Source organism: Oncorhynchus mykiss, chromosome 23 (assembly GCF_013265735.2).
Source record: "Oncorhynchus mykiss isolate Arlee chromosome 23, USDA_OmykA_1.1, whole genome shotgun sequence".
In the NCBI taxonomy this organism is placed as follows: Eukaryota; Metazoa; Chordata; class Actinopteri; order Salmoniformes; family Salmonidae; genus Oncorhynchus; species Oncorhynchus mykiss.
This window is the reverse complement of record NC_048587.1, coordinates 2,867,501-2,894,522: the sequence shown is the minus strand read 5'-3', so window position 1 is coordinate 2,894,522 and position 27,022 is coordinate 2,867,501. Positions and strand designations below refer to the sequence as shown.

At 44.5% G+C, this 27,022-nt stretch overlaps 1 protein-coding gene across 12 annotated transcripts in view; it reads right to left on the bottom strand.

Moving 5' to 3' along the window:
- LOC110510594 (ankyrin-3) overlaps positions 1–27,022 on the bottom strand; it is a 203,377-nt gene that overhangs the window by 29,066 nt on the left and 147,289 nt on the right. For 4 of the 12 annotated variants that reach the window (XM_036960367.1, XM_036960357.1, XM_036960359.1 and 1 more), the window contains 10 exons: positions 24,918–25,142; positions 21,136–21,290; positions 12,871–13,082; positions 12,167–12,471; positions 9,610–9,838; positions 9,318–9,443; positions 8,553–8,678; positions 8,103–8,129; positions 7,145–7,226; positions 182–6,139 (listed from right to left, as the gene is read on the bottom strand). In XM_036960367.1, the coding sequence (XP_036816262.1) occupies positions 182–6,139; positions 7,145–7,226; positions 8,103–8,129; positions 8,553–8,678; positions 9,318–9,443; positions 9,610–9,838; positions 12,167–12,471; positions 12,871–13,082; positions 21,136–21,290; positions 24,918–25,142 (7,445 nt within the window). Of the gene's footprint in view, positions 1–181; positions 6,140–7,144; positions 7,227–8,102; positions 8,130–8,552; positions 8,679–9,317; positions 9,444–9,609; positions 9,839–12,166; positions 12,472–12,870; positions 13,083–21,135; positions 21,291–24,917; positions 25,143–25,949; positions 25,983–27,022 lie in introns of all 12 variants that reach the window. The other 8 variants (XM_036960360.1, XM_036960363.1, XM_036960362.1 and 5 more) reach the window with 4 other exon arrangements.

Below are 27,022 nucleotides of genomic sequence, written 5' to 3'. Positions count from 1 at the left end.
AGGCCTCTACCCAGGCAGGGGCTGGTCTAACAGGGGCTTCTATAGGGGCCTCTTCCCAGTCAGGGGCTTGTCTAACAGGGGCCTCATTAGAGGCCTTTACCCTATGTCTGTGACATGATTACAACTGACCTTATGACCTAGTCCCTTACGCCCCCTGACATCCCTTCAGAGTTATGCTCACCAATCTGAAAAAACTGCAGTCTTTCTTCAACAATATCCCGCTTGCTCATGTCAATCGCACCACTGCGAGTCATCTCAAACATCTTCCCTTCATGGAAGGGGAAAGGGTTTGGCTCGCTAGTCGGCGTGGTGCTATCATCAGTCGGGGTTCTGGCAGGGGTCGTGTCTGGGGTCGTGGCCTGTGATCTGTCGTCTGCTGCCAGTCCAAACGGCTTCGGCTCGTCGTCTTTTATCCTGGCGTCAACCACTTCATTGTCTCCTCCTATACTGGACCAGGGGTCAAAGTCCAGACCTTTAGTAGCAACAGTTTTAAACGGAGAGTCAAACGCCTCCTCTAGCTTGTAACTAAAGTACGTATCAGAAAACCCATCGTTGTCCTTCTGGCCCTGAGAGCTGGCCTCATCTGTTTTTATGTCAACTGGATCACTTTTAGCTTGAGCCTTTCTGCATTCCTCCTCCGGTGTTTTTTCCTCTTCAATGGCCTCTAGTTTGGTCTGACTAAAGGAGCGGTCGCAGGACCGGAGCATGCTGTCTGAGGTCCACACGTCCTTCCTGCTGTCTGGCAGGCTGAAGGGTTTAGTGTCCATCTCACACAGACCATCATCCTCATCCTGCATGTCATATCCATCCAGGGAGTCGATCTCAGTAGCGTCAGTGTCATGAGAGAACTCTGCCGTCGTGGCGATAGAACAGTCTGTTATGGACTGGTCATTTCCATTCTGTTCAGAGTCGTACTCCTCTGTTTTACCAGCTTCATACGTTCCATTAGTTCTGTTAGTTCCTGGCTCTTTGCCATTTCTATCCTGTTTTGTGGATTTGGACCCATTCTTGAGCTCCTGCTCCTGCCCCTCTGAGATCTTAAAGGTGTATTTCTTAAAGGAGATGGGCTGGAAGACAGACTCATCATCACTAGAGTCACTGTCGTCAGTCCCGGGGGGGACTGGGGAGGGGGGCTGGACTCTGATGATGGGCTCCGTGAGGAGGTGTTTATCATGCTCTTCCTGGAGGTTGACCTCCATCATCTCCATCTCTGCCTCAGAGGAACCAGATGATCCCTTCTTCTTCTTCTCAGGGCTGGACTGCTCAGAGTCCAGGGGAGGCGGAGGGGGGAACTGGATGTATGCTACTCCTTTGTCTTTAGGTGTCTGTCCAGCCTGGTGGTTTCCATTCTTAAGGTCAGCTGCTGTGACATTAGGTGTCTCTGGTCTGAAGTCCTTGAAGGAAAATACCTGGCCCTGCTCCTCCTCTGAGGAGTCCTCAGAGACCTCTGGGATAGGGCTAGGCTGGAAGGGAGTGAAGCCCAGAATGGAGTCTGGTGTTCTGGAGGTGAGGTCATAGCTGATCTCCTCTGAGCTAGGGGTCTCTGGGGTGAGGGGACTCTTCCCTGAGCTGTCTATGAAAGATACCTGCTCTAGCGTGTCATCGTCAGGACTGGCCTGAGGCGACGAGGGCTGTTTCTGTTTGTACAGTACTCCTCCTCTGCCCTCTCTCTCTCCCTGCCTACCCACCTGGACACTAACATAGACAGGTAATGTTTTGATGCCTTTGAAGTTTTCTCTGGTGGTGGTTGTCTCTGGTGCTAATCTCTCTTGTATTTCTCTTGTGCAAGTGTCACGCACATTGTTCAAGTTAGAATCTTTTGGTGCATTATCTAATATTTCAAGAGATGTGTCTGTTAGTTCTTCTGCCTTTGTAGGGCTTGTTACTGGGCTGACCTGCATTCTGTTCTTATTTAGTATGGGGATTTGGGATGTCTTTTCAAATGGCTTAGTTATTGTGTCTTGTTTTGCTTTCTCTGACTGATCGCTGTCTGTGTGACTAGACACAGACCTGACTGGGATCTGGGACTCTGTCTTTTTTCTAAGATTCTTGTTTTGTGCAACCCCATGGTCTTTAGACACAGGTTCAGAATGAGCAACCCCATGGTCTTTAGACACAGGTTCAGAATGAGCAACCCCATGGTCTTTAGACACAGGTTCAGAATGAGCAACCCTATTGGTTGTGGGACTTGATGCAACATGTTTGGAAGGAGAATCCCTCATAGAAACGTGTTCTTTTTCCACTTCCCCACTGTTCTCCTTGGGTGTGTCATGTGTAGGACTATGTGATGGTGGCCCCTTTACACCCTTACTGATACCAATGACCTGACTCTCCTGGCTCAATGGGCTTGTTTTCTCTGATTCTTTGTCAGTCTGACCTGTTAGGTGTTTTTGGGCTGTGGTGTATGGTAGGTTCTTATTAGGCAGTTTGTCTCCTGACTGTTTTGGGGCAGCTGGTGAGACAACTGACTTACTGCTATTGGAGGCAGGTCCTTTCAGTTTCTCTGGAGTCTTTTTAAATGGACTTCCTCCCTCTGTGGCCTCAGACCCTTTAGTTGTCTTTCCTCCAGTGAACAGTTGATTCATTGGCAGCTTGTTCTCCTGCAGCCTGCTGACTGGGGGTGTGGACTGTACTAGCTCAGGACTACTCTTATCTTGGTTCTGAGCCTCTGATTCAAACTTCATCCTAACATAGCTCACTCTAGAGAAGGATGCTTTAACCTGGTTTGGCTCAGACCGTTCCTCTGCCTTTGTCTGCTGTTTGGATGTATCCTCACTGAAGCGGGAGAGAACAGCTCTCTCTGGACTGTTGGGTAGACTAGAGGTCCTCCTCTCAGTCGTACTACTGAACAGTTTGTTCCCCCTTCCCTTGCCCCACTCCTCTCCCTCTGCCCTGGCTTTCTGCTGGGTTTTCTCTGGGCTATTACAGGTGGAGCTGGGCCCAGACCTGGTCTCCCTGGGGTCTCTCTTTGGAGGCTTTTTCTCCGGGGATTGCAGCTCGTCGTTCAGTTTCTCAGTTTTGTCACGGAAAAACTGAGAGACCTCGCTTAGTTTCTCCTCAGCTTCCTTGACAGTTTGATCCACGCGGTCCTCGTAGATGAGCTTCTCTCTGTTCCTGTCCAGCTTGTCCTCAGTGAAACGCATCCACACTGCATGTTTTGGGCTGCCTGGCTCTGTGGTGTAATGCAACACTGTCACTTTGTCAAACTTGTCATCCTTATGAGAACATTTACCTGACTTAGAGGATGTATCCTTTGATGACTTGAAAGTGAACTCTTTCCTGGGCACGGCCTCTTTCTCACCGTAATCACTCTCTTCCCCATGCGACTCTAAGGTAATTTGGTGTGTTTGGTCAGCCAGAGAATCTTCTGTATCAGAGTGGGATATGTCTAGTTTCTCAGAACGTAGCATCTTCTCAGCGAACCTGTAAGACTCTCCTCTGAGTTCAGAGAGCTCGTCATCGTGATACTCTACAGAGTGCTGGCTGAGCAGTTTGAGAGCTTTGTAGGAGTCATCGGCCATGAGCTGAGCGGAGCTGGGCCGGCTGTCATTGGCAGTAAGCTCCTCCCCTTCCTGCGGCGCCTCGTCGTAATCAGGCATTTCTTGGATTCTGTGGTCTCCTTTATAGAAATAAGAGTCTGGAATCTTCTTGGTCTCCCTGATAATCACCTCAGTTGGTTGGAATGTGTTTCCTTCTTTTTCTATGTGAACCTCCATTATTCTTTTGGCTTTAGTGTCATTATCAATGAATCTGGGGGTGAGTTCATCCCCTTTGACAGAGTCCTGGCCAGCCTTGTGCTCAAACAGTCCAGAAAGTTCCTTGGAGGGGTCCCTTCCGGACTGGAATGCTTTCATTATGTCTCTGACTGACATGGTCTCCTCGATCCTCTCCGAGCCGTCTTTCAGCTGCGGCTTGTGGTAAACCATGCGCGTCGTGGTGGTGATGTGGGTCTCCTCTTTGAGCCTCATGCTCTTGCTAACGACAGAGTCAGAGTCGTCACACACTTTGATCTGGAATGATTTGACTTTGTCTTTGATGGAGGCGGCGGAGGCCTCTGGTTCAATGCAGGCCGGCGATGCTGAGGCTGCCTCCTCCATCTGCACCTCACAGGGTTCGTCTGGGTGCTCGTAGCTCCTGATATGGACCACCTCGGTCCTAGTCTCGGTGATGCAGGGGGGGATGGGGTCAGTGAAGGGGGGTTTGGGCCCGGTGCTCTCTGCACTTTGGGGGGCTGAAGGAGTCTTTTCACTCCTGGTTTCAAAGCCGCTGTCTGACAGAGGACTCTTATCCTGCTCATGAGATAAGTCCTCTGGTGACTCCAATATGGTGTCAGGTCCATAATATGACTCTGCTAGTTTACATAAGTCTTTCTCAGAGGCAGAGGTACGCATGCCTGGGGGAGGCATCTTGAGTTTTTTTAGTTTCTGTTTGTCCTCCCCTTCTCTTTTTGCCTCCTCATATCTGCTCTTCATCTCGGCCATCTTAGAAAGAGAACTAGCACCTATGTCATTGGCCAGGTAGTCAACAACCTTGGATAAATTCAACTCTTTACTGGGAATAGACTGGGGCCTAAAGGAGAGGGTGTTAGCGTCAAACGGAGGGTGAAAGAATTCCTTAGCACTTTGCTGGGCTTCCTCTAACTCATCTTTAGAGAACTCCTCCCACTCCTCCTCTACAGGCTTCCCTCTACAGGCTTGACTATCACTCACCACATCCTTGGTCAGTATCTCACTGACTTTAACTAGATCCTCCTTCACTTTCTCTACTATGGTGAAGGGTTCCTCATCCTCCATCTTAGGCTCTTTAGGGGTCTGAGACTGAACATTCCTGGCTGTTCTGGGGACAGTCTGCAAGATGGCCGTCATTCTGATCAGGTCCTCCTTCATATCGGCCACGTCTTTCAGGATGTCCTGATTGGAGGATAGGGAGGAGGGTGGGGTTAGAGTGAGCCCTGGGGGGGTGATGTAAGGAGGGGACTTCACTGCCGTCTTTGACCTGCGAGAGTCTGCAGGCGACATCTTCAGCGACCCAGGCCCTTTTTTCATTTGGGACTCGGTCGCAACATTGAGAAAAGAGTATACAGGTACAGTCATTGTATTGGATGTTGCTGAGGTGGTGGAAGAGGTTTGAGACCTCATAGAGCCGTAGACAGAAGTTGAGGTGTTAGATCTCCGTGAGGACACTGATTTGAGTGTTCCGTACCCTGAAGAGTTAAATGTCCTTTCAGCCTCATTTATAGCTGCACTGACACTGGAAGTGGCGGCGTGAGTGTTGGTCTGTATCCTCTCCTGCAGACTGCTAGACCTATCAGAGAGCAAACAGGAGCAGGGGGAGGAGGACTGAGAAGAAGAGGCGTACTTCATGGGAGAAACTAATCCATTCACCATAGCAGAGGTTTCTGAGGAGTGGGCTGGTGAGGACAGCGAGGGGAGGGGCTTCCCCTTAGATGTAGCTGAAGTAGTGGACAGGCCAGGAATGGTTCTGACAGGGGAGGAGGATGAGGAGGACAGGCCAGGAATGGTTCTGACAGGGGAGGAGGATGAGGAGGACAGACCAGCGATGGTTCTGACAGGGGAGGAGGATGAAGACGACAGGACTGATTTGAAGGGTAAGGTGTACATGTTGGCTGTGCATTTGGGAGATTCAGGTTGAGTCATGGTTGATCTATCTGGAACAGACCCTGTGTTAGAGGCTGGGGTGGTCCTGGAAGAAAATGGGGTGGATAGTCCTTTAATGAAGACAGGATCTGCTCCAGGTTTAGAGGAAGAGGACACCAGACTGGCAGAGACCTGGACCGGGTACTGGGCCTGCTGTACAACAGTCTTAATAGGGGAGGCCATAGTTCTATAGGATCTGACAGGTAAAGAAGCTATGTCGCCAGAGGACTTGACTGAATGTGGCGGTGAGGCTCCGATGGTGGATTTGATTGGAGAGGCGGAGGAGAGCAACCAGGCAGACTTTAGTGGCGATGCAGATGGTGTGTTGGACGGTGAGCCGGAGAGGGAGCCCAGTCCACTCCTTGCTTGGACAGTGTGGGGAAGAGGCGCAGTCGACCATGCCTGGTAAGATCTTGTTGAAAAGACAGGTTTGTGAGTGTAACCAGCAGGCAGTGTTCTTGCTGTGCTTCGCTCAACTGTTTCTTTAAATAAGCAAAATGAAATCCAACAGAAAATCAACAGAAAATGGTTGAAAAACAGAGAGACCAGAGGGAAAACATGTGTCAGTGACGCTTCTATTATCAAGGGAGGAAGAACAATACTTTGATGAAGAGTTGAAATGGGAATGATGGAGCCGTAAAGGAAATATGATCCACTATGATCCATGGTTACGACAACGTTACACAGCAAGATGGAAAAGAAGCCCAATGAAGCACATACAGCAAAACAATCACAAAGACCAGGACAAACTAAACATAAACATGGCAACAAGACAAATACACAGAATAACATCAAACTGTTCTCTGTACACGCGGGATGTGCTACATTCCTCTGACTAGCAGATCCATCTGTGTCTTTTATCTGTTCGGTCTGATGTTCCACCTTTCCATTCCCCAATGAGGGTGTTCTGACAAAACAGAGGTGAACACTATACAGAAGCCTCCATCTGTCTGTATCACAGCAAGACACATGGCAGAACACAGCTCTAGGTTTCAGCTCCATGATATCTCTACATGTCGTGCAAGACTGAGTACCCTTAGTGACAATCGCCTACGGTGGAAACTGTAGCAGCTGAGAGAAAGTCAATAGTGACCTTCCATGCATTTCCCTACAACAGAAAGGAAAAGCTATACAATCACAAAGCCAATCATTATGGGAGTCAATCAAAGCAAAATCTGTATGGCGCGATTTGAGTTACTTTATTGCCGGTGAAAAAATAATATCTTAAATGATAAAAAACACATTGTGGGCAAGCACAGCACAGTAAGTTAAAATACTAATCAAACCAAACCATGCAAAGTAAACCATGTCAGAAACGAGCATGTGGACTTACAATACAAGTTATGTAGGTGAGAATATGCAGATATCACATAGAAATATGTACTAGCTATAATCTGTATTACTCACTCAATATGTTACATGTTAATGCAAATCAACTCCAAGCAGATTATTATTGTTATAGAAGTTAGTGAAAATGTCTCACTCACTCGTGGCAGGCTCGGCGAGATAGCTGTAACGCTTACGTAAGGCTAGAGATGTAAAGGTATGACGTCGTTCTGGCTTTTCAGTCTGCAACAACAACACAACATCCTATCAGTTCTCTGTTAGAAGATGGATTACCTGACATTACCTGACTACTCAACTCGTCAGATCAATAGGATCTGAAATGTAGGGTTTTATAACTGACAGTAAATGGTAGTAGCTATCTCTGGGTCAACTCGTCAGATCAATAGGATCTGAAATGTAGGGTTTTATAACTGACAGTAAATGGTAGTAGCTATCTCTGGGTCAACTCGTCAGATCAATAGGATCTGAAATGTAGGGTTTTATAACTGACAGTAAATGGTAGTAGCTATCTCTGGGTCAACTCGTCAGATCAATAGGATCTGAAATGTAGGGTTTTATAACTGACAGTAAATGGTAGTAGCTATCTCTGGGTCAACTCGTCAGATCAATAGGATCTGAAATGTAGGGTTTTATAACTGACAGTAAATGGTAGTAGCTATCTCTGGGTCAGTTTACTGACTGTGTCTCTTCTAAGAACTGTGATAACTAAACTGGACCGTGTTACTACAACATTGTTACATTAAAACACCATACATCCTTAACGGTAGCCTATTAACAACGTATGTAAAGGAAATCAACCATGGATTGATTTCCTTTGGCTAATTGGTAGAAAAGTGTTCTTATTAAAATCTAAGCAGTAAATCACCAACAGCTCTGCAAGGTTAACTTAAGAGTGTTTTCCTAAAGGGACAGATCAGGGGACATGGGTGGATGGGTAGAGGTAGAGCCAAGGGTTTACGAGCCTCACAAAAGCAGAGCTAGATGAGCCAATGGCAGCAGCAGAGGACACAGAGCAGTGCCTTATTGGACAGCTATGTCACCAGAGAAGCACAGCCATGGATGGACAGGGGTAAAGGTCACCAGGGTACTGTATATTACCTCTTCATCTGGGTCTGACTCCATTTCCTTGGGTTCCCAAGATGCATTGCAGAAACAGGCGGAATAAGGAGGGGAATGGACAGGATGTGAAAAGGAGTGATTGACAGAAACAGTTAGAGAAGCCACCGCAAAGCCAGCAAAGAAAAACACAGAAAACAACAGCATTGAAAATCCAACACTTACAGCAGATTAGAAGCCACAGAAACCACGTCAACAACCACAAAGTCAGCCAGTTGAAAAGAACAAGGCACCAAAGCATGAAGTCCCAAATCAGATGGGAGATTTGGTTGGCTAGGAAACAGCCAAAGATAACCACTATGAACCACTATGAAGCTCAAAACAGATAAAAGACACACTCAGGCAGCACTTCACCTCTAACATACTGCTCTATCCCCCTGAATGAGGATGGGATGATATGGAACACAGCCATTACAACAGCTGAGTGCTTACCTTCTTCAGCGCAGGTAGGGTGATGTTCAGGTTACACACGGCCGTCTGGGGGAGACCCTTAGCGGTCTTAGTGGTCTCCTTCAGGAATGTCAGACGGCCACACGGCTCCTGGCTGTTGTCTCTGACCTAGAGAGGAACCAAAGCATTTAGGGGATACTCACTACATGAACGAATGCACACAGTTTACGGCTCTTAATGCTATAGATCAACCCTACTACTGACTGTGATGTCAGGAAACCTCTATCCTAAGAGTTCCTGAGGGTAAGATTAGTTCATGAAGGGAGAGCACTCATTAAAGTGCGGGGGGGGGGGGGGGGGTATTAAAGCCCTGTTGCAGAGTTCAGGAAGCCAGTGACAGGAAGCCAGTGACAGATCAATGAGAGGCAGGATGGAACAAGGTTATGGCCTCCGGGCCTTGTTCTAAAGCTGTTTGTTCCAATCAGTACTGGTTCCGTTGCAGCCTCCTACCCAGGCCATGACTGAGTGGGGAACATCAAGCAGCCTCCTACCCAGGCCATGAGTCAGTGGGGAACATCAAGCAGCCTCCTACCCAGGCCATGAGTCAGTGGAGAACATCAAGCAGCCTCCTACCCAGGCCATGAGTCAGTGGAGAACATCAAGCAGCCTCCTACCCAGAACATGAGTCAGTGGAGAACATCAAGCAGCCTCCTACCCAGAACATGAGTCAGTGGAGAACATCAAGCAGCCTCATACCCAGGCCATGACTCAGTGGAGGACATCAAGACAGTAGTATAGTATGTGTACCTTCACACAGAAAGGAAGCCGGTTCTCTTTGAATGCGTAGAAGTTGAGCACCAGTAGCTGTCCAGCCTTGGTCAGAGGAGCTAAGTTACCATAGCAGTCCACATAGATGGGCCTCCCCTCCAGAACCTAGGAGACAACAGCATAATGACATCCTGATCACACAGCTTGGTCTAACCATACAGTGTTCAAGTCATTCTAGAATCATGTATGGTGTAGGAATACATTCCCCAGCATTGTGATGGATGAGAGCAGGAGATGTACATAGGAAGTGAAAGCAGCAGGTGAAACCCACCTCGATGTCTTTGCTCCTGGCCACCTCCTCAAAGTTCTCCTGCTGTTCCAGGGTTTTGTCCACCTTGTCATCTGTCATACAGAAGCAGCGCAGGCGGGACTCCATAGGGTCGTTCATCTTGGCGAACACCACGAACTTGGCCATGTAAGGAACACAGATGAGCTCTCTGTACAGCTGGGTGGCAAGGCCTACAGTCTCTGGGATCTGGTGGCAGTCAGCAAGCCAGAACCTGAAACACACACAGGACAGATACAGGTTAGAAACACACACAGGACAGAGGACAGATACAGGTTAGAAACACACACAGGACAGAGGACAAGGACAGGTCATCTGTAGTATAATACACTGAGAATACCTCATGTCATCTGTAGAATAATAACACTGAGAATACCTCATGTCATCTGTAGAATAATAACACTGAGAATACCTCATGTCATCTGTAGTATAATAACACTGAGAATACCTCATGTCATCTGTAGTATAATAACACTGAGAATACCTAATGACATCTGTAGTATAATAACACTGAGAATACCTCATGACATCTGTAGTATAATAACACTGAGAATACCTCATGTCATCTGTAGTATAATAACACTGAGAATACCTCATGTCATCTGTAGTATAATAACACTGAGAATACCTCATGTCATCTGTAGTATAATAACACTGAGAATACCTCATGACATCTGTAGTATAATACACTGAGAATACATCATGTCATCTGTAGAATAATAACACTGAGAATACCTCATGTCATCTGTAGTATAATAACACTGAGAATACATCATGTCATCTGTAGAATAATAACACTGAGAATACCTCATGTCATCTGTAGTATAATAACACTGAGAATACATCATGTCATCTGTAGAATAATAACACTGAGAATACCTCATGTCATCTGTAGTATAATAACACTGAGAATACATCATGTCATCTGTTGAATAATAACACTGAGAATACCTCATGTCATCTGTAGTATAATAACACTGAGAATACATCATGTCATCTGTAGTATAATAACACTGAGAAAACCTCATGTCATCTGTAGAATAATAACACTGAGAATACCTCATGTCATCTGTAGTATAATAACACTGAGAATACATCATGTCATCTGTAGTATAATAACACTGAGAATACCTCATGTCATCTGTAGTATAATAACATTGAGAATACATCATGTCATCTGTAGTATAATAACACTGAGAATACCTCATCATCTGTAGTATAATAACACTGAGAATACCTCATGTCATCTGTAGTATAATAACACTGAGAATACCTCATGTCATCTGTAGAATAATAACACTGAGAATACCTCATGTCATCTGTAGTATAATAACACTGAGAATACCTCATGTCATCTGTAGTATAATAACACTGAGAATACCTCATGTCATCTGTAGAATAATAACACTGAGAATACCTCATGTCATCTGTAGTATAATAACACTGAGAATACCTCATGTCATCTGTAGTATAATAACACTGAGAATACCTCATGTCATCTGTAATATTTCAGCTTTTAGAGTATAACCACATGGAAAGTAAATGGACGTAACAACCCAGTAAAGCCAGAGACACAGTCTTACCTGGCAGAGACATTGTTAGTGAAGGAGACACAGTCTTACCTGGCAGAGACATTGGTAGTGAAGTAGACACAGTCTTACCTGGCAGAGACATTGGTAGTGAAGGAGACAGTCTTACCTGGCAGAGACATTGGTAGTGAAGGAGTCAGTCTTACCTGGCAGAGACATTGGTAGTGAAGGAGACACAGTCTTACCTGGCAGAGACATTGGTAGTGAAGGAGACACAGTCTTACCTGGCAGAGACATTGGTAGTGTAGGAGACACAGTCTTACCTGGCAGAGACATTGGTAGTGAAGGAGTCAGTCTTACCTGGCAGAGACATTGGTAGTGAAGGAGACAGTCTTACCTGGCAGAGACATTGGTAGTGAAGGAGACACAGTCTTACCTGGCAGAGACATTGGTAGTGAAGGAGACACAGTCTTACCTGGCAGAGACATTGGTAGTGAAGGAGACACAGTCTTACCTGGCAGAGACATTGGCAGTGAAGGAGACACAGTCTTACCTGGCAGAGACATTGGTAGTGAAGGAGACACAGTCTTACCTGGCAGAGACATTGGTAGTGAAGGAGACAGTCTTACCTGGCAGAGACATTGGTAGTGAAGGAGACACAGTCTTACCTGGCAGAGACATTGGTAGTGAAGGAGACACAGTCTTACCTGGCAGAGACATTGGTAGTGAAGAAGACACAGTCTTACCTGGCAGAGACATTGGTAGTGAAGGAGACACAGTCTTACCTGGCAGAGACATTGTTAGTGAAGGAGACACAGTCTTACCTGGCAGAGACATTGGTAGTGAAGTAGACACAGTCTTACCTGGCAGAGACATTGGTAGTGAAGGAGACAGTCTTACCTGGCAGAGACATTGGTAGTGAAGGAGACAGTCTTACCTGGCAGAGACATTGGTAGTGAAGGAGACACAGTCTTACCTGGCAGAGACATTGGTAGTGAAGGAGACAGTCTTACCTGGCAGAGACATTGGTAGTGAAGGAGACACAGTCATTGACGAAGGTTAGGGGCGTGGTCCCAGTGATGTCCTCCCATTGGGCAGGAGAGGTTCCGCCGGTGATGCTGCATAGCAACCTCAGGCAGGGGGTGGAATCTCCCTTGTAGCCATTGCTAACCCCCTCCCCTGACAAGGGCGGGACCGGGATCGTCATGGTGATGGGTTTGTGGAACTTCCTGCGTCGAGGTTCCACCGTCACTATGGGGCTGAATGTTGCCCGGTTACCAAGGATCTTCTTCACCATGTCATCAGGAGCCGGCTGGGCCTAGAACCAATCAGAATCGAAGTTCATAATCAGCCAATCAGAAACGCTGTTCCACAGTTAAAACACTTATTCAACAAGTGATTAATTCGGCTCATAACAACTACAGTAAACAGGTACAGTGTGATGGTTACCCTGTTCTCAGAACAGTTCAGGTACAGTGTGATGGTTACCCTGTTCTCAGAACAGTTCAGGTACAGTGTGATGGTTTAACTGTTCTCAGAACAGTTCAGGTATGATGGTTTACCTGTTCTCAGAACAGTTCAGATACAGTGTGATGGTTAAACTGTTCCCTGAACAGTTCAGGTACAGTGTGATGGTTAACCTGTTCTCAGAACAGTTCAGGTACAGTGTGACAGTTAACCTGTTCTCAGAACAGTTCAGCACTGTGACCAGACTAACCTGCAGTCCCACGCGTATCTTCTTGGTGAGCGCCCCCTCTGGGAAGGAGGCCTGGACCAATGGAAGTGTCAGGCTGGAGAGGACTCCTCCCTCAGGGCCCATCTGGCTGCTCTCCTGTCTGATACGAGACACCACCGCAAAGTACTGTGGGAAATCCTTGGTGATGATGCGACATATACGCTTCTTCTCCAGGTCCTTGACACTGTCCAGCTCTGTGGAGGTAGAGACAACAGAATGATTATTACACTGAACTGTCCAGCTCTGTGGAGGTAGAGACAACAGAATGATTATTACACTGAACTGTCCAGCTCTGTGGAGGTAGAGACAACAGAATGATTATTACACTGAACTGTCCAGCTCTGTGGAGGTAGAGACAACAGAATGATTATTACACTGAACTGTCCAGCTCTGTAGAGGAAGAGACAACAGAATGATTATTACACTGAACTGTCCAGCTCTGTGGAGGTAGAGACAACAGAATGATTATTACACTGAACTGTCCAGCTCTGTGGAGGTAGAGACAACAGAATGATTATTACACTGAACTGTCCAGCTCTGTGGAGGTAGAGACAACATAATGATTATTACACTGAACTGTCCAGCTCTGTGGAGGTAGAGACAACAGAATGATTATTACACTGAACTGTCCAGCTCTGTGGAGGTAGAGACAACAGAATGATTATTACACTGAACTGTCCAGCTCTGTGGAGGTAGAGACAACAGAATGATTATTACACTGAACTGTCCAGCTCTGTGGAGGAAGAGACAACAGAATGATTATTACACTGAACTGTCCAGCTCTGTGGAGGTAGAGACAACAGAATGATTATTACACTGAACTGTCCAGCTCTGTAGAGGAAGAGACAACAGAATGATTATTACACTGAACTGTCCAGCTCTGTAGAGGAAGAGACAACAGAATGATTATTACACTGAACTGTCCAGCTCTGTAGAGGAAGAGACAACAGAATGATTATTACACTGAACTGTCCAGCTCTGTAGAGGAAGAGACAACAGAATGATTATTACACTGAACTGTCCAGCTCTGTGGAGGTAGAGACAACAGAATGATTATTACACTGAACTGTCCAGCTCTGTGGAGGTAGAGACAACAGAATGATTATTACACTGAACTGTCCAGCTCTGTGGAGGTAGAGACAACATAATGATTATTACACTGAACTGTCCAGCTCTGTGGAGGTAGAGACAACAGAATGATTATTACACTGAACTGTCCAGCTCTGTGGAGGTAGAGACAACAGAATGATTATTACACTGAACTGTCCAGCTCTGTGGAGGTAGAGACAACAGAATGATTATTACACTGAGCTGTCCAGCTCTGTAGAGGAAGAGACAACAGAATGATTATTACACTGAACTGTCCAGCTCTGTAGAGGAAGAGACAACAGAATGATTATTACACTGAACTGTCCAGCTCTGTGGAGGTAGAGACAACAGAATGATTATTACACTGAACTGTCCAGCTCTGTGGAGGTAGAGACAACAGAATGATTATTACACTGAACTGTCCAGCTCTGTGGAGGTAGAGACAACATAATGATTATTACACTGAACTGTCCAGCTCTGTAGAGGAAGAGACAACAGAATGATTATTACACTGAACTGTCCAGCTCTGTAGAGGAAGAGACAACAGAATGATTATTACACTGAACTGTCCAGCTCTGTAGAGGAAGAGACAACAGAATGATTATTACACTGAACTGTCCAGCTCTGTGGAGGTAGAGACAACAGAATGATTATTACACTGAACTGTCCAGCTCTGTGGAGGTAGAGACAACAGAATGATTATTACACTGAACTGTCCAGGTCTGTAGAGGTAGAGACAACATAATGATTATTACACTGAACTGTCCAGCTCTGTGGAGGTAGAGACAACAGAATGATTATTACACTGAACTGTCCAGCTCTGTAGAGGTAGAGACAACAGAATGATTATTACACTGAACTGTCCAGCTCTGTGGAGGTAGAGACACCATAATGATTATTACACTGAACTGTCCAGCTCTGTGGAGGAAGAGACAACAGAATGATTATTACACTGAACTGTCCAGCTCTGTGGAGGTAGAGACAACAGAATGATTATTACACTGAACTGTCCAGCTCTGTGGAGGTAGAGACAACAGAATGATTATTACACTGAACTGTCCAGCTCTGTGGAGGTAGAGACAACAGAATGATTATTACACTGAGCTGTCCAGCTCTGTGGAGGTAGAGACAACATAATGATTATTACACTGAACTGTCCAGCTCTGTGGAGGTAGAGACAACAGAATGATTATTACACTGAACTGTCCAGCTCTGTGGAGGTAGAGACACCAGAATGATTATTACACTGAACTGTCCAGCTCTGTGGAGGTAGAGACACCAGAATGATTATTACACTGAACTGTCCAGCTCTGTGGAGGTAGAGACACCAGAATGATTATTACACTGAACTGTCCAGCTCTGTGGAGGTAGAGACACCAGAATGATTATTACACTGAACTGTCCAGCTCTGTGGAGGTAGAGACACCAGAATGATTATTACACTGAACTGTCCAGCTCTGTGGAGGTAGAGACACCAGAATGATTATTACACTGAACTGTCCAGCTCTGTGGAGGTAGAGACAACAGAATGATTATTACACTGAACTGTCCAGCTCTGTGGAGGTAGAGACAACAGAATGATTATTACACTGAACTGTCCAGCTCTGTGGAGGTAGAGACAACAGAATGATTATTACACTGAACTGTCCAGCTCTGTGGAGGTAGAGACAACAGAATGATTATTACACTGAACTGTCCAGCTCTGTGGAGGTAGAGACAACAGAATGATTATTACACTGAACTGTCCAGCTCTGTGGAGGTAGAGACAACAGAATGATTATTACACTGAACTGTCCAGCTCTGTGGAGGTAGAGACAACAGAATGATTATTACACTGAACTGTCCAGCTCTGTGGAGGTAGAGACAACAGAATGATTATTACACTGAACTGTCCAGCTCTGTGGAGGTAGAGACAACAGAATGATTATTACACTGAACTGTCCAGCTCTGTGGAGGTAGAGACACCAGAATGATTATTACACTGAACTGTCCAGCTCTGTGGAGGTAGAGACACCAGAATGATTATTACACTGAACTGTCCAGCTCTGTGGAGGTAGAGACACCAGAATGATTATTACACTGAACTGTCCAGCTCTGTGGAGGTAGAGACACCAGAATGATTATTACACTGAACTGTCCAGCTCTGTGGAGGTAGAGACAACAGAATGATTATTACACTGAACTGTCCAGCTCTGTGGAGGTAGAGACACCATAATGATTATTACACTGAACTGTCCAGCTCTGTGGAGGTAGAGACACCATAATGATTATTACACTGAACTGTCCAGCTCTGTGGAGGTAGAGACAACAGAATGATTATTACACTGAACTGTCCAGCTCTGTGGAGGTAGAGACAACAGAATGATTATTACACTGAACTGTCCAGCTCTGTGGAGGTAGAGACAACAGAATGATTATTACACTGAACTGTCCAGCTCTGTGGAGGTAGAGACAACAGAATGATTATTACACTGAACTGTCCAGCTCTGTGGAGGTAGAGACAACAGAATGATTATTACACTGAACTGTCCAGCTCTGTGGAGGTAGAGACAACAGAATGATTATTACACTGAACTGTCCAGCTCTGTGGAGGTAGAGACAACAGAATGATTATTACACTGAACTGTCCAGCTCTGTGGAGGTAGAGACAACAGAATGATTATTACACTGAACTGTCCAGCTCTGTGGAGGTAGAGACACCATAATGATTATTACACTGAACTGTCCAGCTCTGTGGAGGTAGAGACACCATAATGATTATTACACTGAACTGTCCAGCTCTGTGGAGGTAGAGACAACAGAATGATTATTACACTGAACTGTCCAGCTCTGTGGAGGTAGAGACAACAGAATGATTATTACACTGAACTGTCCAGCTCTGTGGAGGTAGAGACAACAGAATGATTATTACACTGAACTGTCCAGCTCTGTGGAGGTAGAGACAACAGAATGATTATTACACTGAACTGTCCAGCTCTGTGGAGGTAGAGACAACAGAATGATTATTACACTGAACTGTCCAGCTCTGTGGAGGAAGAGACACCAGAATGATTATTACACTGAACTGTCCAGCTCTGTGGAGGTAGAGACAACAGAATGATTATTACACTGAACTGTCCAGCTCTGTGGAGGTAGAGACAACAGAATGATTATTACACTGAACTGTCCAGCTCTGTGGAGGTAGAGACAACAGAATGATTATTACACTGAACTGTCCAGCTCTGTGGAGGTAGAGACAACATAATGATTATTACACTGAACTGTCCAGCTCTGTGGAGGTAGAGACAACAGAATGATTATTACACTGAACTGTCCAGCTCTGTGGAGGTAGAGACAACAGAATGATTATTACACTGAACTGTCCAGCTCTGTGGAGGTAGAGACAACAGAATGATTATTACACTGAACTGTCCAGCTCTGTGGAGGTAGAGACAACAGAATGATTATTACACTGAACTGTCCAGCTCTGTGGAGGTAGAGACAACAGAATGATTATTACACTGAACTGTCCAGCTCTGTGGAGGTAGAGACAACAGAATGATTATTACACTGAACTGTCCAGCTCTGTGGAGGAAGAGACACCAGAATGATTATTACACTGAACTGTCCAGCTCTGTGGAGGTAGAGACAACAGAATGATTATTACACTGAACTGTCCAGCTCTGTGGAGGTAGAGACAACAGAATGATTATTACACTGAACTGTCCAGCTCTGTGGAGGTAGAGACAACAGAATGATTATTACACTGAACTGTCCAGCTCTGTGGAGGTAGAGACAACATAATGATTATTACACTGAACTGTCCAGCTCTGTGGAGGTAGAGACAACAGAATGATTATTACACTGAACTGTCCAGCTCTGTGGAGGTAGAGACAACAGAATGATTATTACACTGAACTGTCCAGCTCTGTGGAGGTAGAGACAACAGAATGATTATTACACTGAACTGTCCAGCTCTGTGGAGGAAGAGACACCAGAATGATTATTACACTGAACTGTCCAGCTCTGTGGAGGTAGAGACAACAGAATGATTATTACACTGAACTGTCCAGCTCTGTGGAGGTAGAGACAACAGAATGATTATTACACTGAACTGTCCAGCTCTGTGGAGGAAGAGACAACAGAATGATTATTACACTGAACTGTCCAGCTCTGTGGAGGTAGAGACAACAGAATTATTATTACACTGAACTGTCCAGCTCTGTGGAGGTAGAGACAACAGAATGATTATTACACTGAACTGTCCAGCTCTGTGGAGGAAGAGACAACAGAATGATTATTACACTGAACTGTCCAGCTCTGTGGAGGTAGAGACAACAGAATGATTATTACACTGAACTGTCCAGCTCTGTGGAGGTAGAGACAACAGAATGATTATTACACTGAACTGTCCAGCTCTGTGGAGATAGAGACAACAGAATGATTATTACACTGAACTGTCCAGCTCTGTGGAGGTAGAGACAACAGAATGATTATTACACTGAACTGTCCAGCTCTGTGGAGGTAGAGACAACAGAATGATTATTACACTGAACTGTCCAGCTCTGTGGAGGTAGAGACAACAGAATGATTATTACACTGAACTGTCCAGCTCTGTGGAGGTAGAGACAACAGAATGATTATTACACTGAACTGTCCAGCTCTGTGGAGGTAGAGACACCATAATGATTATTACACTGAACTGTCCAGCTCTGTGGAGGTAGAGACAACATAATGATTATTACACTGAACTGTCCATCTCTGTGGAGGAAGAGACAACATAATGATTATTACACTGAACTGTCCAGCTCTGTGGAGGTAGAGACAACAGAATGATTATTACACTGAACTGTCCAGCTCTGTGGAGGTAGAGACAACAGAATGATTATTACACTGAACTGTCCAGCTCTGTGGAGGTAGAGACAACATAATGATTATTACACTGAACTGTCCAGCTCTGTGGAGGTAGAGACAACAGAATGATTATTACACTGAACTGTCTAGCTCTGTGGAGGTAGAGACAACATAATGATTATTACACTGAACTGTCCAGCTCTGTGGAGGTAGAGACACCATAATGATTATTACACTGAACTGTCCAGCTCTGTGGAGGTAGAGACAACAGAATGATTATTACACTGAGCTGTCCAGCTCTGTGGAGGTAGAGACAACAGAATGATTATTACACTGAGCTGTCCAGCTCTGTGGAGGTAGAGACAACATAATGATTATTACACTGAACTGTCCAGCTCTGTGGAGGAAGAGACAACAGAATGATTATTACACTGAACTGTCCAGCTCTGTGGAGGTAGAGACAACAGAATGATTATTACACTGAACTGTCCAGCTCTGTGGAGGTAGAGACAACAGAATGATTATTACACTGAACTGTCCAGCTCTGTGGAGGTAGAGACAACAGAATGATTATTACACTGAACTGTCCAGCTCTGTGGAGGTAGAGACAACAGAATGATTATTACACTGAACTGTCCAGCTCTGTGGAGGTAGAGACAACAGAATGATTATTACACTGAACTGTCTAGCTCTGTGGAGGTAGAGACAACATAATGATTATTACACTGAACTGTCCAGCTCTGTGGAGGTAGAGACAACAGAATGATTATTACACTGAACTGTCCAGCTCTGTAGAGGTAGATCCAACAGAATGATTATTACACTGAACTGTCCAGCTCTGTGGAGGTAGCGACAACAGAATGATTATTACACTGAACTGTCCAGCTCTGTGGAGGTAGAGACAACAGAATGATTATTACACTGAACTGTCCAGCTCTGTGGAGGTAGAGACAACAGAATGATTATTACACTGAACTGTCCAGCTCTGTGTAGGTAGAGACTACAGAATGATTATTACACTGAACTGTCCAGCTCTGTGGAGGTAGAGACAACAGAATGATTATTACACTGAACTGTCCAGCTCTGTGGAGGTAGAGACAACAGAATGATTATTACACTGAACTGTCCAGCTCTGTGGAGGTAGAGACAACAGAATGATTATTACACTGAACTGTCCAGCTCTGTGGAGGTAGAGACAACAGAATGATTATTACACTGAACTGTCCAGCTCTGTGGAGGTAGAGACAACAGAATGATTATTACACTGAACTGTCCAGCTCTGTGGAGGTAGAGACAACAGAATGATTATTACACTGAACTGTCCAGCTCTGTGGAGGTAGAGACAACAGAATGATTATTACACTGAACTGTCCAGCTCTGTGGAGGTAGAGACAACAGAATGATTATTACACTGACTGTCCAGCTCTGTGGAGGTAGAGACAACAGAATGATTATTACACTGAACTGTCCAGCTCTGTAGAGGTAGATCCAACAGAATGATTATTACACTGAACTGTCCAGCTCTGTGGAGGTAGCGACAACAGAATGATTATTACACTGAACTGTCCAGCTCTGTGGAGGTAGAGACAACAGAATGATTATTACACTGAACTGTCCAGCTCTGTGGAGGTAGAGACAACAGAATGATTATTACACTGAACTGTCCAGCTCTGTGGAGGTAGAGACAACAGAATGATTATTACACTGAACTGTCCAGCTCTGTGGAGGTAGAGACTACAGAATGATTATTACACTGAACTGTCCAGCTCTGTGGAGGTAGAGACAACAGAATGATTATTACACTGAACTGTCCAGCTCTGTGGAGGTAGAGACAACAGAATGATTATTACACTGAACTGTCCAGCTCTGTGGAGGTAGAGACAACATAATGATTATTACACTGAACTGTCCAGCTCTGTGGAGGTAGAGACAACAGAATGATTATTACACTGAACTGTCCAGCTCTGTGGAGGTAGAGACACCATAATGATTATTACACTGAACTGTCCAGCTCTGTGGAGGTAGAGACAACATAATGATTATTACACTGAACTGTCCATCTCTGTGGAGGAAGAGACAACAGAATGATTATTACACTGAACTGTCCAGCTCTGTGGAGGTAGAGACAACAGAATGATTATTACACTGAACTGTCCAGCTCTGTGGAGGTAGAGACAACAGAATGATTATTACACTGAACTGTCCAGCTCTGTGGAGGTAGAGACAACAGAATGATTATTACACTGAACTGTCCAGCTCTGTGGAGGTAGATAAAAGTCGATACTGTCATCCATCTCAATGATAGTCCTATAATATAGTCCATACCTTCATCCATGCCGTTGAGCAGTTCATTGAGGTCATCTGTCTTGCAGTCGTACTGATGTTCCTTCCAGGTCTCTCCATTCTCACTCCTCAGCATGATCAGCTCCCTCTCCTTCCCCCTCATAGAACCAAAATGGGGGATCTCCACGATCACAGGGCTGTAGGGGGAACCACAGGGCTTTCTCAGTGGTTACACACAAACTACAACACTACAGCCCCAATATGGCCGCCCCTCCTGAGCCGACTGGGATGACAGAGGAGAGGTGAAGATGCTGTTGGTATGATGTCACATGACTTCTATACTCATATCTTAAGTTGTTGTTGGAGAGGTATTGAAGATGAGGATGGGAGGTGCACATGCAGAGCAAATAGACCTGAAAGACTTTCATGGTAGCGTCTGTAACGGAATGGGAACATATGTCAATGAGCTGGATTTATTAGAACAGACACGATGCATGGAGCAGTTAGACAAGTCTGAAGCTGACGAGAAGCTGCACTATGTGAAGGTAGACAGTCCCAGTTTGAGATCTCAGAATGACACAGAACTGGAAAAGAACCAGCGATGTAGGCATGATATAACCATATCCTATGAAATGCCACAGAGGAGAATTACACACAAAATATAACTCAAGAGGAAGAATTGATATGTAGCCTCATTTTGTATTTTATCAAGCAAATTGAAAACTTGTATGAAACAAATGTCAAGATGTAAGTCCCTCCTTGCAATCTACTCCCGTTCTGGACATTAAAGTGACAGGAGATACTACCTAGTGAGGGGAGTAGAAACTTATCAGAGACTGAGGACATAGAGACCCAGCCTTCTCCATCATTCAGATCAAAGTCATATTGTTAGGAGAGGTTTCAGGCTAGTAACCAAACTTGGGAAAGGATCAGCAGTCATGATAGCAGGATACTGGCGCAGCAGTGAGTATCATGCCCAACAAGCAGGAAGAGCTGAAACAGCCAGGAGGGGAAAAGCCCAAGCGATGTCTCTCTGTGGTAATCACATGGTCGTGATGGAGATGGTGCTATATTACCTAGCATGGACAGCCTGATGTCTCTCTGTGGTAATCACATGGTCGTGATGGAGATGGTGATAATATTACCTAGCATGGACAGCCTGATGTCTCTCTGTGGTAATCACATGGTCGTGATGGAGATGGTGATAATATCACCTAGCATGGACAGCCTGATGTCTCTCTGTGGTAATCACATGGTCGTGATGGAGATGGTGCTATATTACCTAGCATGGACAACCTGATGTCTCTCTGTGGTAATCACATGGTCGTGATGGAGATAGTGATAATATCACCTAGCATGGACAGCCTGATGTCTCTCTGTGGTAATTACATGGTCGTGATGGAGATGGTGCTATATTACCTAGCATGGACAGCCTGATGTCTCTCTGTGGTAATCACATGGTCGTGATGGAGATAGTGATAATATCACCTAGCATGGACAGCCTGATGTCTCTCTGTGGTAATTACATGGTCGTGATGGAGATGGTGCTATATTACCTAGCATGGACAGCCTGATGTCTCTCTGTGGTAATCACATGGTCGTGATGGCGATGGTGCTAGCATGGACAGCCTGATGTCTCTCTGTGGTAATCACATGGTCGTGATGGAGATGGTGCTAGCATGGACAGCCTGATGTCTCTCTGTGGTAATCACATGGTCGTGATGGAGATGGTGCTATATTACCTAGCATGAACAGCCTGATGTCTCTCTGTGGTAATCACATGGTCGTGATGGAGATGGTGATAATATCACCTAGCATGGACAGCCTGATGTCTCTCTGTGGTAATCACATGGTCGTGATGGAGATGGTGCTATATTACCTAGCATGGACAGCCTGATGTCTCTCTGTGGTAATCACATGGTCGTGATGGAGATGGTGCTAGCATGGACAGCCTGATGTCTCTCTGTGGTAATCACATGGTCGTGATGGAGATGGTGCTATATTACCTAGCATGAACAGCCTGATGTCCCTCTGTGGTAATCACATGGTCGTGATGGAGATGGTGATAATATCACCTAGCATGGACAGCCTAATGTCTCTCTGTGGTAATCACATGGTCGTGATGGAGATGGTGATAATATTACCTAGCATGGACAGGCTGATGTCTCTATATGGCAGTGGTTCCCAAACTGTGGGGTGTCCCCCCCCCCCAATATTTAATTTAAAAAATATATATAAACTTACTTAAACTTAAATCAACTTTAAACTTACTCTTGAAAGTTGTAACAGTATAATTTTCTAAACTGGGTAGTGCATCATCAGTTCATCTTGTCATGTTCGTAATTTTTTCACTTACGTTTTTTAGCCAATAGATATTGTTGTCATCTTTTAGTCACTCAAATATCACATGAATACAACACTTTTAACATACAAACTTCTCTACACCAACAAGAACAGTGCTTGAGCCCATATAAATAGACGTGGCACACACGCGTGCAGGCCGGGTTGGGGGGTGGGGCACGGGATGTTCCCCAATGCTGGAAAGGGGGGCCCAGAGTGAAAAAGTTTGGGAACCCCTGCTCTATGGGATGGTCCTAATATTATCTATCATGGATAGCCTGATGTCTCTCTAAGGGATGCTCCTCCTACCCAATAAACTTAGTTCCTGGTGGCCCCAGCTGCAGGACTCGGCTAACCAACATCTCTCCATCGTCTAGACATGGGAGCTTTCTAGGAAGGTGCAGTTTACTGAGTCACATCCAAGCAGCAATAAGAGACACAGAAGATGATATGAGCAACAAACTGGCATTCCTACAAAACAGCACATGAACAAATGGCCATCTGACCACACCTGAAGTGGTCTGTGATGCTACCTCTACGACACCATTAGCATCACTGTGTGGAACCTAGTTCTGTAATGCTACCTCTAAGACACCATTAGCATCACTGTGTGGAGGCTAGTTCTGTGATGCTACCTCTAAGACAACATTAGCATCACTGTGTTGAGGCTAGTTATGTGATGCTACCTCTAATACACCATTAGCATCACTATGTGGAGGCTAGTTATGTGATGCTACCTCTAATACACCATTAGCATCACTGTGTGGAGGCTAGTTCTGTGATGCTACCTCTACGACACCATTAGCATCACTATGTGGAGGCTAGTTCTGTGATGCTACCTCTACGACACCATTAGCATCACTATGTGGAGGCTAGTTCTGTGATGCTACTTCTACGACACCATTAGCATCACTGTGTGGAGGCTGTGTTCTTTTGTTTAGTCTTTAAGCAGTATTTCCTATGATGTGTCCAACTATGGAGACTATAAGCAATCTCTTTCAATGAAGTGTCCAACTATGGAGACTATAAGCAGTCGTTCTATGAAGTGTCCAACTATGGAGACTATAAGCAGTCTCTTTCAATGAAGTGTCCAATTATGGAGATAATAAGCAGTCTATTTCAATGAAGTGTCCAACTACGGAGACTATAAGCAATCTCTTTCAATGAAGTGTCCAACTTCAAGCAGTGTCTTTCAATGACTATCCAACACATGGTAGAAGTGTTCAACTACGTAGAGTAGTGCTATCTGCAGGATGCTATGTGAAGAAGCAGCAGACTGACCTACAATAGTTTAGTAGTGCTGGTGTCTACTGGGGTCTGTGTTGGCATGGGAACAAAGGTGGGCAAGCTCCTCTATCTAAACACTGAAACACCACACTATAACAAATCAACACCAAACACTACAAGAACAGATGGCTTCCATGGAGATGAGGAAAGAAGCATCAAAACTAACAAACAGGTAAATAAACAATGTGAAGGCCTACCCCAGGAATTGAGCTCCAGCAGGCCCCACCTCCACCAGCCTGCTGGCCAATCCCTCTCCATCCACCATCGGTGGGGGCGTGGCCAGCTTGTGCCTCTTCGCCAGGCGGCAGGTGATGCGTGTCGGAGCCGTGCACTTCCTGGGCGGGATGATGATGCGCATTCCGTTATGACGACTCCCCCGCATGGAGCCGCCGCGTGCGTCCACCATGAAACTGACCAGGAACCTACAGGAGGGAGGGAGGGAGGGAGGGAGGGAGGGAGGGAGGGAGGGAGGGAGGGAGGGAGGGAAGGACGGAGGGAAGGAGGGAGAGAAGGAAGGAGGAAGGGAGGGAAGGAAGGACGGAAGGGAGGCAGACAGGCAGGCAGGCAGGCAGGAAGGGGAGGGAGGGAAGGAAGGAAGGGGAGGAAAGGAAGGATGGAGGAAAGGAAGGAAGGAAGGGAGGGAGGTTAGGAAGGAAGTATGTAAGGAGGGAAGGAAGGAAGGAAGGAAGGAAGGAAGGAAGGAAGGAAGGAAGGAAGGAAGGAAGGAAGGAAGGAAGGAAGGAAGGAAGAGAGGGAAGGGAGGGAGGGAGGGAGGGAGGGAGGGAGGGAGGGAGGGAGGGAGGGAGGTTGTTAGGTTATGGCTGATAGTACATCTTTATTCACTCTGCTAGTTAGTCCATTTACTACAACAACATGGTTGTTAGGTTATGGCTGATAGTGTTGAGGATGCCTGCGGCAACTCAGCCAATACAAATTATATCAATATGAAATTAATGGGACTGATGTCAGTTTAAGAATGCGTACAAATCTAGACACAAGAATGTGAGAATGTCATCTATTGTGGGTTACTTGTAATAATTTCATTCCTATCTTCCGATGCGTCTCTTTACTAAGTGTTGAGGTAGATTCAGGTGAGGTAGATTACAGATAAAACAAGCACAGAGAGAAACTGTGGCAACAGTAACCGTGGTAACAGAAACTCTGGTAACAGAAACCGTGATAACAACATAGAGTAACCGTGGTAACAACATAGAGTAACCAATCATCACCTGGAGTCATACTGAGGTAGAGGAGAGGAAAAGCTGCAGGAGGAGAGGAAAAGGAGCAGGAAAAACCACAGTCATCATTATGAGTCATACTAGGGGGTTAAATAAAGACAGAAATAAACTAGTACTATAAATAAACTAGTACTATAAACTAGTACTATGAATAAACTAGTACTATGAATAAACTAGCACTATAAATAAACTAGTACTATAAATAACGTAGTGATATAAATGAACTAGTACTATAAACTAGTCCTATTAATAATCTAGTACAACAAATTAAGTAGTACAATGAACTAGTATTATAAATAAACTAGTACTATAAATTAAGTAGTACTATAAATAATAAAGTACTATCAATGAAGTAGTACTATAAATAAACTAGTACTATAAATAAACTAGTACTATGCATAAACTAGTACTATGAATAAACTAGCACTATAAATAAACTAGTACTATAAATGAAGTAGTTCTAAATAAATAAAGACAATAAATGAAGTAGTACTATAAATAAACTAGTACTATAAATAAAGTAATGATATAAATAAACTAGTACTATAAATAAACTAGTACTATAAATGAAGTAGTACTATAAATAAACTAGTACTATAAATAAAGTAGTGATATAAATAAAGTAGTGATATAAAATAAACTAGTACTATAAACTAGTCCTATTAATAATCTAGTACTACAAATTAAGTAGTACAATAAACTAGTACTATACATAAACTAGTACTATAAATAAACTAGTACTATAAATAAACTAGTACTATAAATGAAGTAGTACTATAAATAAACTAGTACTATAAATAAAGTAATGATATAAATAAAGTAGTACTATAAATAAACTAGTACTATAAATAAAGTAGTACTATAAATAAAGTAGTGATATAAAATAAACTAGTACTATAAACTAGTCCTATTAATAATCTAGTACTACAAATTAAGTAGTACAATAAACTAGTACTATACATAAACTAGTACTATAAATAAACTAGTACTATAAATAAACTAGTACTATAAATGAAGTAGTACTATAAATAAACTAGTACTATAAATAAGCTAGTACTATACAT